At 46.2% G+C, this 13577-nt stretch overlaps 1 protein-coding gene and 1 pseudogene across 3 annotated transcripts in view; one reads left to right on the forward strand and one right to left on the reverse strand.

Annotated features, from left to right (window-relative positions):
- The window catches only part of efcab6 (EF-hand calcium binding domain 6), a 200550-nt gene that overhangs the window by 137523 nt on the left and 49450 nt on the right, over positions 1-13577 (reverse strand). For all 3 annotated transcript variants that reach the window (XM_072484515.1, XM_072484514.1, XM_072484513.1), the window contains exons 8-9: positions 2765-2913; positions 1070-1201 (exon numbers count right to left, since the gene is read on the reverse strand). In XM_072484515.1, coding sequence (XP_072340616.1) covers positions 1070-1201; positions 2765-2913 — 281 coding nt within the window. The remainder of the gene's footprint in view (positions 1-1069; positions 1202-2764; positions 2914-13577) is intronic.
- LOC140396688 (U4 spliceosomal RNA) lies at positions 10924-10988 on the forward strand (annotated as a pseudogene).

The raw sequence follows: 13577 nt of genomic DNA on the forward strand, positions 1-13577 counted from the left end.
CAGGAATATGTCTCTGGTGAACAAACTCCCAACATTACTGATTTCAGCAGGACTATGGCTCTGAAAATGAGCAGGAAATAAAGACAAATAGAGAAAGATGGTGAGGGCTGTGGAAGGAGAGCAATTCTCTGGAAGGGGTGATAAGGGAGGTAAATACAAAGGTAGAATTTTCTGGGCAGCTAGAGGTGGGAAGTGAGGCAGGCGGGCACATAATTTCATGCTATCAGCCAACCTGCCATGTCTACATCATCCCACTCCCAAAACATTTTGCAGAAGATGGGCCAGGCAGCTGAACAGCTACCCAGCCACAAGAGGCAGGTAACCAATAGAGGTAATTAAAAAGGTCTTAACTGTGCCACCTGAAATTTTCCAGTTGGCAGGGGATTCCCAAACAGCAGAAGAAACATGGTCAGTTAAACAAGGTAGCCTCCAGGCAGGAGGGGAGGAAACACATTTCACCCACTATGGATATCGACACACCTGCCATGGTCATTGGACCACAGCTGCAGCCATTTGCTGTCCAGTGGGAACCTCATGATCAGAACCAGGCAGCCATGGCCTTTTTAAAAATACATCTTTTCCCTGGTCTTTGGAGAGCGCCTGCATGGCGAGGTGCCCTCTTTCTCCCTCTTGCAGACCTCAGATGCTGGGGCTGCTAATGCTTCATCACTGGAGGGCCTCCTAATGGCTTTTCAGCTTTGAGAACCCACCTACCAGTACATATAAATTCTAGTCCAGTGACAAAATGGTCAAACTGTTGTCAAATGCAACCAGAAATTCAAATGTATTAAGCGTGGCAATGTATGAATCACCAGTACGAAAACCAATCCTATTGCCTCAAATGCCACTTTAACTGGAAGCTGGAGTCTTGATCAATTGGAGCAACATGTTCAAAAACATAAGGTGCATTCAAAGTAATATATCCAGGTGGAATCAATGCTGTAAAACTGAAAAACAAGCTGGTTTTGCTGATCCACTTCTAACCATCTTGAGATGTAAGCAGCTGGTTTTAACTGGCATTAGCTATTACTTGGGAATACTGCACACCACAAATAGTCCATAGTCTTACCCTGCTGAAGGAAACACCGACTTGTGATTTTGCTGTTTTGGTATGGCCCATCTATTTTCCATAGCTGTTGATTCTGTGAGGTGGAGTAAAAATGGTTTCCATGCTATTTTGCCAGTAGTTTTAATATTGAACCTGAACCACAAGACAAAATGTATGGAATTAAATCTCACTGTTGGTTTTACAGATTATGTAATTTAGACCTTTTAAGGATTTTACCTCAACCACATAATTTTCTAAAAGAAGCAACACACACATAAAATATCAATTATGTTAAAGCTGTGAGAGCTATCCCCCTCTGAAAGTAATCAAGTAAAACATAGGAATATTGGTTTGGCCATTCAACCTGAAATCTTAAAATTGGACTGGTTCACATTCCACGATGTGAGGCAACTCATCCAATACCCTAAAAGTAGACTTGCAATCACCTTTCATTTATGATTGAACAAGTGATTTAATATGCACAGTTATTCAGGAGATAGCTGTTGCAGTTGGATGCGATTGATGGGCATTGCCACTCCAGCTGCCTGTTTCTTATCCACAGCTATGTCCAGGCCCCCCCTGAAGACGGAGCTTGTGGTGTCTGCCAACATGATTGAGGCTTTTCATGACCACTGAGCACAAAAGACTTCTCAGATGCATTAAACAGCATTTTCATTTAGTTATAAAAACAATTTAATTTCAATTAATCAATTCAATTTTGTTAATCGTTTGTGCGCCTTTAAAAGGGTTAATTAAGTAAATTGAATCGACAAATGACATATATCTTCTCAACTGATGAATAAAAATCCACATTGCCTGCAAACTGCACATGCCCATTTGAGGTCTATCAATCTAGTTTATGGTGGGTATGTACCCAGGAACGTACATGAAAAGCCAATATTTAACTCGGGCCATGTCACTGTGGGATATGGATCATTTTAATATTGGAGCAATCCTGGAGCCTGACTGGGAGCAGGTTTTGTGCATTGGCAGGTTGTCGCCAAAGATCCAAAGGAATAATCTCAAATACGAAGGCAAATCTGGGGAGGGAGGAGTGGGGGAAGAGGTCAGCAGACGACCAGGCTGCTATAATGGGGAGGGTCAGAGATTTACTTGATCAGGGACCTTCCTCGTCTCTTTAACTCAATTATCTAGAATCCCAACCATCCAATCCATTAGGGGAATGATCCATGTTGCAGCTGTTCTCCAGCTCACTGACTAATATCAAAACATGCATTCATCATTTTATGATTCATTCCAGCTGCAGTGATTACTTTGAAGAAATAAATGTTCGATGACTACTGATTGTTGATGGTGGGTTCCTTGCTTTGTAAAAACAAAATTGATAGGTACAATGATTTAATTTGTAACAAGGAGAAAACACAATTCATAGAATATTTGGTCAAATGGAATCAAAACTAATGTTGTGAGTGGCTGGTGTGAAGGTATAGCTATCCACAGTGTAGTCATGAAAAAGCCTTTGGACTGATTCCCCTTCTATGTTTCCAGGTTGAACATTCTCCCAGAACGGGTGCACCTGATGTTCACCAGAGGTTCCAGCCTCAGGTTTGACTTTATAGATGGCATCACTGTTCCTCAATGTTTAACAGCAATATTATTGCAGAGCAAAAAAAAAAGCTTAGAATCCTCAAACATATCTCAACATATCTGAAATGAATCAAAACACTATTTACAGCATGTTCCCTATTCCCTCACCTCTCCATCAGGCCATCAAAGATTTCATTGTTCATAGGAAATATAAAATTGTTGAAAACTGATTTCAGGTCTTCCACTGAGATTAAACCACTTTTGGACACATCAAAAGCTGAAAACGCTTGAAACAAACTGTGATAGTTGGCTCGCACCTGGGAACAAAAGTGAAGCATGTTGCTAAATCTATTTACTTTTCTTTTTTTTGAAATAACATCACACAATGCGAAAAATTACACTTTAACATGGGAAAACAGTGGGCAGGGAACCTAACCACATAAGAAATAAGAGACGAGCACTTTATGGGCCCTCAAACCTGTTCTGCCATTCAGTAGGATCATAGTTGATATTTGACCAATTCTACTGTAATAATAATAATCTTTTATTCTCACAAGTATGAAGTTACTGTGAAAAGCCCCTAGTCACCACATTCCAGCGCCTGTTCGGGTTAGCTGGTACAGGAATTGAACCCACGCTGCTAGCCTTGTTCTGCATCACAAACCAGCTGTCCAGCCTACTGATATTGTCCAATTCTCCTATCTCCGAACATCTAACAGCTTTCATTACTCTGAACAATTGAATATCCATAACCCTCGGAAGTAGAAAATCCCGGACTCTCAACACTCTGAGGTACCACTTAGGGAAACAACATCTCAGCATCTACCCTGTCAAGTAAACTCAGAATTTTAAAATTTTCAATGGAATCACCTCTCAGTCTTCTAAATTCTGGAGAATATTGATCCAATCTACTCAACCTCTCAACAGGGGACAACCCTCTCAGCCAGGAATCAATCCAGGGTGTTAGTTAACGGAAATGAAACATAGGGCTGGATTCTTCCGCCCTGTCCGCCGCAAGATTGCCACGCGTGAGACATAGATAATGGAAAGGTCCACTGACCTCGGGTAGGATTCTCCCGTCGCAGGGCGGGCGCGGCTGGAGAATCCTGCCCAGAATTCCGTGACAGACGCATTTAGCTGGGTGTTAATGGGACGCTGCTTCATTTCTGGACATTGGCAAAGAACACCCCCCCTCCCCCTCAAAACCTCAACTGAGGCCACATTTAGTCCCATTTCCTGCACTGGTGCAGGAAGAGATTGGGGTGCTATTTTAAAGTGGCACTCCAATCTCTAGACCCACACTGCAGCCACCAGATCCTCCCAGTGCCCCAATTCACCAATAAGGGGGTCATTGAGCACCCCCACCCCCGCACCACACCTCAAAAGCGTGGTGCACCCCCGGGCCCCGATCCCTGACACAGGTAAGATGCCACCTGGACACCTTGGCACTGACACGCTGACACTTGGGCAGTGCCCCTGCAAGCCTAGCAGTGCCACCTAGACACCCTGGAACTATGGTGGCACCCGGGTGCCCCTGATAGGGTGCCCAGGTGGCACAGCCAGGGTATCAGACTGACAGTGCCATGTGCCTGGGTGGCATCAGGGATGCCAGGGTACCACCCTTCCCAGAGCTCAGCGCACTAACCACCCTGCACTGTTAATATAATTGACAGGCTAGAAGCCCAATTCACCTCCCCTCTCCTGTGTCAAGCACCAGCGGGAAATCCACCAGGTAGGCTTTGGTGCAAGTTTGCCCAAGCACGGTCTTGCCGTGGTGGACCCGGAGTAGTTTAAGACGGTTAGTGCATAACTGAGGTGCCCCCCCCAAAAAAAATCCATTGGAAGGCTCCCCCTCCCCACAACACAAGTCCTGCGCCCCCCAAATAAGTAGGGGGATCCTTCTCCTCACTACAGCAATAACTGGTCACAGCATACATGCATGAAGTTGACCCAATCCGCACCCCCCCCTCCCCCCACCACCACCATTAGAACACCCATGAGTCATCCCATCAGATATGCCATCAGTGACTCCACCATCAGTGACCCCCACCATTAGGTATACAATCAGAGACCCCCTATCAGAATCCCACCCTTCAGTGATGTCCCAATCAGAGACCCTCCCATCAGAGATCCCTCCCCCCATCAGAGACCCTCCCATCAGAGATCCCTATCAGTCACCCCTTCTTGAAAGCTGAAGAGCAGAGTCCAGGCAGTACAGTGAAAGATCACTGCATTTTCACTTACACTTCCCTAACATCTGCTGCCTCAGACAAAAGTATTTAAAGCACCAGCTGTTACAAGTGTCAGAGGCTTCCTTGAAAGCTAAGTACACTTGAAAAAGCTTCAAATGCCTTCACAGCCTTTGAAATGCAAAACTCCTATTCAATTTCACACAGCAATACATTTCACTAGCCGTTGATTGACAGGTTTATTAGTCCAGAGACAGGTGCTTGGTAGATTGTTTATCAATCTTTCCCTTTACGCATGAATACATATCAATTACTCTGCATACATTTGCATGACAAAGGGTGAGACTCGCATCCTCGGCCTCACTCCTAGTGCCAGCGGAGACCAGTCCCGATTCTCTGCTGGTTCCAACTGATAGCCCAAAATCCTTAACAATGTATCAAACTAGGAGACCCAGAAGCTGACAAGCTCAAGGCAAGACCAAAACATGTGTGTGTAGAACACCGCTTACACCTATCCTCCACCTCCAGGAAGAACCAACTCATATACCCCTTAGTCAGGTGCGCCTTTTGCACCATCTTAAACTGGATCTGACTTAATCTCACACACGAGAATGTGAAGTTGGTCCTATGCAGAGCCTCACTCCACTTCTCCCCCTCCAGGACTAAACCCAGCTCTTCCTCCCACTTCCTCTTTACCTCCTCCAGCAAAACTATTCATACTCCTCCGAGATCTTACCTTCCCCTAGCTCACCCATGGCAAGAACCAATCCAGAAGCGAGGGCGATGACACTGGAAGAAATGAAGGGAGTTCCTTGCGCAAAAAAACACAAATCTGCAAGTACCGAAATACATTCCCCCTCTGGAGCTGAAACACCTCCGGGAGTTCATCTAGGCGGCCAACCTACCCTCCAAATACATTTCTTCAAACCTCTCCAGCCCTCCCTTCTCCCCTGCCTTAAACGAAGAGTCTAAGCCAAACCTATGGTTTCTACAGATCGGAGCCAGGACAGATATGGAACCCAGCTTATAATGCTGTCTAAACTAATTCCAAATCCACAAGGTAGCTATCACTACAGGACAATAACAGAATCTAGCCGGGGAAAAAGGAAGTGGCGCTGTAACCAGAGCCCTCAGACTAGAACCCTTGCACAAAACCTCCTCCATCCAGCCCCCAAATAGATCCCAGATCCTCAAACCACCCCCGCATCTTATCAATGTCCGTCACCCAGTAATAACATAATAGATTAGATAATACTACCTCTCCCAAACCGCCTGTCCCTCTGCAAAAACGCTCTGCGCACCCGAGGAGTCTTACCTGCCCAAACAAAAGTGGAATTACTTGTTAACCCTGCAAAAAAACTATTGGGAAGATAAACTGGGAGACACTGTAACAAATAATTGATCTTCATTGCCTGTACCCTTCTTGCTAGGGTCAGAGAGAGGGTACCCCACCTTTTCAAGTCGGCCTTCACTCTGTCCACAAGGTCAGAGAAATTGAGTCTATGAAGCCACTTGGACACCAAATACTGAGAACTAGTCTTGGCCAGACGGAACGGCAGCCTCCCCAGGTCAACTCCCCTCCCAGGAGGGTTAACCGGGAAAACTTTGATTTTACTCAGATTTAGCTTGTACCCTGAAAAGGAACCAAGACTCCTGAGCAGCTCTATTATCTTCCCAAAATTGGAGCGAGGATCCGCAATGTATAGTAACAGATCATCTGCATATAAGGACACCCTATGCTCCCCCCCTCGTACTCTATTCCTCTCCACGCAATAGATGACCTCACTGCAATGGCCAGCGGCTTAATTGCTAATGCAAACAGCACCGGAGACAACTGGCACGCCTGTCTTGTACTCCTGCCCAATTGGAAATAACCCAACTCAGGACATTAGTACGTACACTTGCGGAGGTGGCCCTGTATAAAAGCTTAATCCATTTCACAAATTGAGGCCCGAAACCAAACCGCCCCAAGATTTCAAAGAGATTTCCCCAATCAACCCTGTCAAACACTTTCTCCCCATCCATTGAAATGATCATCTCTGATTTGCTCTCCATGGAGGGCGACAATGCAACATTTAACAACCTCCTGATCTTGGCTGAGAACTGCCAGCCCTTTACAAATCCAGTCTGCTCCTCCAAAATAACCTCCGGTATACAGGGTGCCAGTCTCATTGCCAACACCTTCACCAACACAGTCAGCGTTGACAATGTGACAGGCCAATATGATCCACATACCATGGGAATCTTGTCCTTATTCAGGATCAAGGAAATCGACACCTGTGTCAGCGTGGGCAGTAACACCCCCCCGAGATATGGAATCGTTGAACGTATCTAGAAAAAGTGGGACCAGCTCTCCAGCAAACTGTTTATAAAATTCAATGGGGAACCCATCCGGTCCCGGCACCTTACCCATCTCCATTAACCTAATACAACTCATGATCTCTTCCAGCCCAACCGGTGCCTCTAACCTCTGTCTTTCTCCTTCTCGACCTCTGGGAAAGTCAACCTGTACAAAAATGGTCTCATTCATGAGTTCCCACTTGAGGCTCTGATTCATACAGCTCATTATAGAAAGCCTGAACAGCTCATTCACCTTTTCTTGGACAGAAACACCCCGCCAACAGAGTCCCTGGCCTGTATCATCACTCGGGAAGCTACCTGTCACCTCAGCTGGTGAGCCAACAGATGGCAGGTCGTCTCCCCATGTTTGTAGAAAGTCCCCCTTGAGCGACGTAACTGGGTCACCACCTTCCCGATTCTCAACAACTTAAAAACTCCATTTGCAACTTCTTTCTGTTCATCAGTAATTCCAGCATCGGGGCAATCGGGTACTGGCAGTCCACCGTGAGAATCGAGTCACCCAGCCTCTGTGTCTTCACCTTCTCTGATTTATCCCTCTGTGCCTTAAACAAGGTTATCTTGTCCCCTAACCACTGCCTTCAGGGCCTTCCAGAGAATGGGCGGCGAGACCACCTCATTCCGTTAAGCTTCACATACTCCACAAAAACTTTTACCTGCGAGCAGCGCCGTGTCCAGTCTCCAAGGGAGGGGGCGGTCTCGAAGAGAGGTCTGGCCCAACAACTGATCCACAAACGCAGAGCATGATCCGATATAATGATCGCCAAGTAACCCGGCCCCTTCACACACACAAAAAAGTCTATTCGCGAGTAGACCCGGTGGACGTGACAAAAAAGGAAAACTCCATATCCCTCTTTGGTATAGCTGCCCCACCCACCCATTCCGCAACCTCGTTTGATCCTTAATTCTTAAATGGGTCTCCGACTAAAAAATCACATCTGCCTTCAAACTTCTCAAGTGTCCAAACACACAAGATCTTTTTAATGGGCCATTTAACCCCCTCACATTCCAGGCTATCAACCAGATCAGGGGTCTCCAGGCCCCTTTCAACCCAGGATCAGCCATAACCACCATGTGAGACATTCCCACAGTGCCTCAAACTGCAGCAGCTCCAGGCCTACTCATGATGGTTGCCACATCCCCCATAAAACCAGCCCAAGAACCAAGGAATCATTTCCGCCATCAGTCTCCTCCCTCCCCTCTCCCCTACCTTCATCCCCACCCCCACCCTCACACCCCCACACCTTCCAGTCCCCCCAGAAACCAGCCAAATAATCAATCAAAAAACAAAAAAAACTCTCCTCATCCCTCAATGAGAGCTTCTTTTTCGATTGGCTCACATCTTTGCTGAAGATGACTCTTACTGACATACAGTGTCATCAGTCCTCTAGCACCTTGACATCTAGCTACATATCACACATAAGCTTACACAGCAAGTATTAGCAAGCCATTGAGCTTGGAGCTTCACAAAGTATCACTCATAAGACATCCACATATAGATATTTTCAGAGTAATTACAGATTCCTTCTTAATAAACATCAAAATAACATTTTGATGTCATGATCATTAATTGTGAATGTTCCGCAGATCACAAATGCGGACATACTCGGCACAATAACCAGGAAACCAGAACTAAATTTCCCTCCAAAAGAATACATAGGCAGTCTTGCTGCATAGAGTGTGAAGCCAGCAGTTTGTTAAGTGTTTTAACTGTTAATTTCATTATTGTTATAATATACACCAGTATATTATGGTGCAGACACATACACACACACACACTGATGGACATGCAGTGGGACCAATCAGCATACACAACACTGCAGCCAATCACCAGTGAGAGCACACGCACTATAAAGACAGGGGACAGGAGAGTTCCCGCTCATTCTAGTAGCAGCCAGCTCAGAGCACAGAGCTCACAGCCTGCAACACAGACATTCACCATGTGCTGAGTGCATCACCTGGTTAGGACTAGGCAAGGGTCAACAGTTAAAGCTGGTATTGCATTTACCCGCAGTTCAAGTATGTTAATATAGTTAGCCTTATAATAAAATAGAGTTGCACCACTTCCAGTGTTGGTGACCTGTTTGTGATCCAGAACACCCAACACATCATGGTACAAGGAGTGGTTGCATACTAGTAATTCCGAGACCCACCTGCAACTAATCAGCATTCCGGCATCCTGAAGTATGGAGAACATCAACCTGCCGCCGCCGCTCTGCATCACCGGAAATCTCGGGGTCAATTGGAAGATTTTTAAACAGCGCTTCCAGCTCTTCCTCGAAGCCACGGACAGGGAGAATGCCTCGGACACCAGGAAGATTGCTCTGCTCCTCTCCACGGCCGGGCAACACGGCATCCACATCTTCAACTCCCTCACATTCGCAGACGACGAGGACAAGACAAAGTACAAGACGGTTCTCCTCAAATTCGATACCCACTTCAGCATAGAGGCCAATGAAAGCTTCAAAAGATACCTGTTCCAGCAGCACTTGTAGGGTAAGGACGAGCCTTTCCAATCCTTTTTAACACACCTCCGCATACTTGCGCAGTCCTGTGGCTACGGGCCCACCTCCGACTCCATGATACGCGACCAGATCGTATTTGGTGTTCTGTCGGACCCCCTGCGTCAGCAGCTCCTCAAAATTAAGCAACTCACCCTAGCAACTGCCATCGAGACCTGTGTCCTGCATGAAAATGCCACCAGCCGGTACTCCCACATATAGGTGACTGAAACGGCGCGGCAAGGTCCCCACGAGGTGGAACGGGTCCAAACAATTGAACACCTCCAAGACTGCAGCCTGGATGAGGGCGGCCATTTCACGCACATTTCGCGGCCTCCCGCACTTGTACGTGCCAAACGAGGGGACGGTGATGTGGAGGAATGTGATGCGCAGGCGGCACCACGCAGGACCGCACCGCGCATGCGCGGTGGCGCAACGAGCATACTGACGTCACGATGTGCGGCAACTATGGCTCCGCCCATTTAAAGCGGCAATGTCCTGCAGAATTGCGACAATGCCTACGATGTGGCAGACTTGGCCACTATGCTGCCTGCTGTCGAGCAGCTCAGCCTGCCAATTCGCATCGCTTCAGCCAGCCTCGCAGGAACGTTCGGGCAATTCAACCCACGTTCACCGAGTCCGATTCCGACTTCCCACAGATCAGTGACACCGAGGACCCGAGGGAGCCTTTTCGAGTCGCTGTTATAACAAAGAACAGGCTGTCCCCGAATCAAAACCACCAGCTGCTGTCGGTGCACAGCATTGATCCATACGACGAGTGGTGTGCCACCCTGACGGTCAACCAGAATTCGTCGCCCACCTCAGAGACTTGACTTACGAGTTTTACAAAGTTGGACTCTTTGATCTGTTCTGTTATCCTGTTTCATCGTTCCAGTAGTTTGTATATAATGTTCATTTCGTTGTTGGTGTGACACCCTATTTCTCTGCACCAGGCACCTTCCGTGTAAATAGATTAGCCTCATGTACATAGTCATGTAAATAACACGCACACACATAGTCAGGTACATTCACTACACAATATTTATTGTCACGCAGGCACATGTTCTTTATATCAAAGGGAGGGTGTCATAATATACACCCGTATATTATGGTGCAGACACACACACACACTGATGGATATGCAGTGGGACTAATCAGCATACACAACACCTCAGTCAATCACCAGTGAGAGCACACGCACTATAAAGCCAGGGGACAGGAGAGTTCCCGCTCATTCTAGTAGCAGCCAGCACAGCGCACAGAGCTCACAGCCTGCAACAGCTTTGCGCAGTGGCAGTATTGTAGCCGATGAGGTTTAACTGAGGCGCGATTATTTCTTATTGTTCAAGGGGTACGGTGGGGCGTGTGCTTAAGTAGGGTGCTCTTTCCAAGGGTCGGTGCAGACTCGATGGGCTGATTGGCCTCCTTCTGCACTGTAAATTCTATGTTTAATTCTATGTAACACAGACATTCACCATGTGCTGAGTGCATCACCTGGTTAGGACTAGGCAAGGGTCAACAGTTAAAGCTGGTATTGCATTTACCCACAGTTCAAGTATGTTAATAGAGTTAACCTTATAATAAAATAGAGTTGCACCACTTCCAGTGTTGGTGACCTGTTTCTGATCCAGAACACCCAACACATCAATTATAAAGTCCAGTTTCTTTATTTAGCATTTAACTAAAAATTACTGTTTATGCTAAGAGGGAAATTAAGTTTATTCCAGTCACAAACTGGGATTATACAATAGCTGTGAGTGCAGCTGTAGCTAGTTAATTAAGTAGCTAGCTTAAACTGGTTTCTGAGCTTTAGCAGAGCTTGACGCATTGTTTTTCAGAAAGTATAAATACAGGGGCTTGATTGCTGTTTAAGTGCACAACATTTGGTGAACAATAGAATATTACAGCGCAGTACAGGCCGTTCGGCTCTCGATGTTGTGCCGACCTGTGAAACCAATCTAAAGCCCATCGACAATATTTCATTATCATCCATATGTTTATCCAATGACCATTTAAATGCCCCTAATGCTGACGAGTCCACTACTGTTGCAGGCAGGGCATTCCACGCCCTTACTACTCTCGGAGTAAAGAATCTACCTCTGACCTCTGTCCTAGATCTATCTCCCCTCAATTTAAAGCTACGTCCCCTCGTGCTAGCCTTCCCATCCGAGGAAAAAGGCTCTCACTGTCCACCCAATCTAATCCTCTGATCATCTTGTATGCCTCTATTAAGTCACCTCTTAACCTTCTTCTCTCTAACGAAAACAGCCTCAAGTCCCTCAGCCTTTCCTCATAAGATCTTCCCTCCATACCAGGCAACATCCTGGTAAATCTCCTCTGCACCCTTTTCAATGCTTCCACATCATTCCTATAATGCGGTGACCAGAACTGCACGCAATACTCCAAATGCGGCCGCACCAGAGCTTTGTACAGCTGCAACCTGATCTCATGGCTCCGAAACTCAATCCCTCTACCAATAAAAGCTAACACATCGTACGCCTTCTTAACAACCCTATCAACCTGGGTGGCAACCTCCAGGGATCTATGTACATGGACACCGCGATCTCTCTGCTCATCCACACTACCAAGAATCTTACCATTAGCCCAGTACTCTGTATTCCTGTTACTCCTTCCAAAATGAATCACCTCACACTGTTCTGCATTAAACTCCATTTGCCACTTCTCAGCCCAGTTCTGCAGCTCTCTGTAACCTGCAACATCCTTCTGCACTGTCCACAACTCCACCGACGTTAGTGTCAACCACAAATTTACTCATCCATCCATCTACACCCTCCTCCAGGTCATTTATAAAAATAACAAACAGCAATGGCCCCAAAACAGATCCTTGTGATGCACCACTAGTAACTGAACTCCAGGCTGAACATTTCCCATCAACCACCACCCTCTGTCTTCTTACAGCTAGCCAATTTTTGATCCAAACCACTAAATCACCCTCAATCCCATGCCTCCCTATTTTCTGCAATAGCCTACCATGGGGAACATTATCAAACGCTTTACTGAAATCCATATACACCACATCAACTGCTTTACCCTCGTCCACTTGTTTGGTCACCTTCTCAAAGAACTCAATAAGGTTTGTGAGGCACGACCTACCCTTCACAAAGCCGTGTTGACTATCCCTAATCAAATTATTCCCTTTTAGATGATTATAAATCCCATCTCTTATAATCCTTTCCAAGACTTTCCCCAAAACAGAAGTAAGGCTCACTGGTCTATAGTTACCAGGGTTGTCTCTACTCCCCTTCTTGAACAAGGGGACAACATTTGCTATCCTCCAGTCTTCTGGCACTATTCCTGTAGACAATGACGACATAAAGATCAAAGCCAAAGTCTCTGCAATCTCCTCCCTAGCTTCCCAGAGAATCCTAGGATAAATCCCATCTGGCCCAGGGGACTTATCAATTTTCACACTTTCCAGAATTGCTAACACCTCCTCCTTATGAACCTCAATCCCATCTAGTCTAGTAGCCTGTATCTCAGTATTCTCCTCGACAACATTGTCTTTTTCCTGTGTGAATACTGATGAAAAATATTCATTTAGCGCCTCTCCTATCTCCTCGGACTCGATGCACAACTTCCCACTAGTGTACTTGACTGGCCCTACTCTTACCTTCGTCATTCTTTTATTCCTGACATACCTATAGAAAGCTTTAAGGTTTTCCTTGATCCTACCTGCAAAGGATTTCATATGTCCCCTCCTGGCTCTTCTTAGCTCTCTCTTTAGGTCCTTCCTGGCTAACTTGTAACTCTCAAGCACCCTTACTGAACCTTCACGTCTCATCTTTACATAAGCCTCCTTCTTCCTCTTGACAAGTGATTCAACTACTTTAGTAAACCATGGTTCCCTCGCTCGACCACTTCCTCCCTGCCTGACAGGTACATACTTATCAAGGACACGCAGTAGCTGTTCCT

This window comes from Scyliorhinus torazame, chromosome 19 (genome assembly GCF_047496885.1).
Source record: "Scyliorhinus torazame isolate Kashiwa2021f chromosome 19, sScyTor2.1, whole genome shotgun sequence".
In the NCBI taxonomy this organism is placed as follows: Eukaryota; Metazoa; Chordata; class Chondrichthyes; order Carcharhiniformes; family Scyliorhinidae; genus Scyliorhinus; species Scyliorhinus torazame.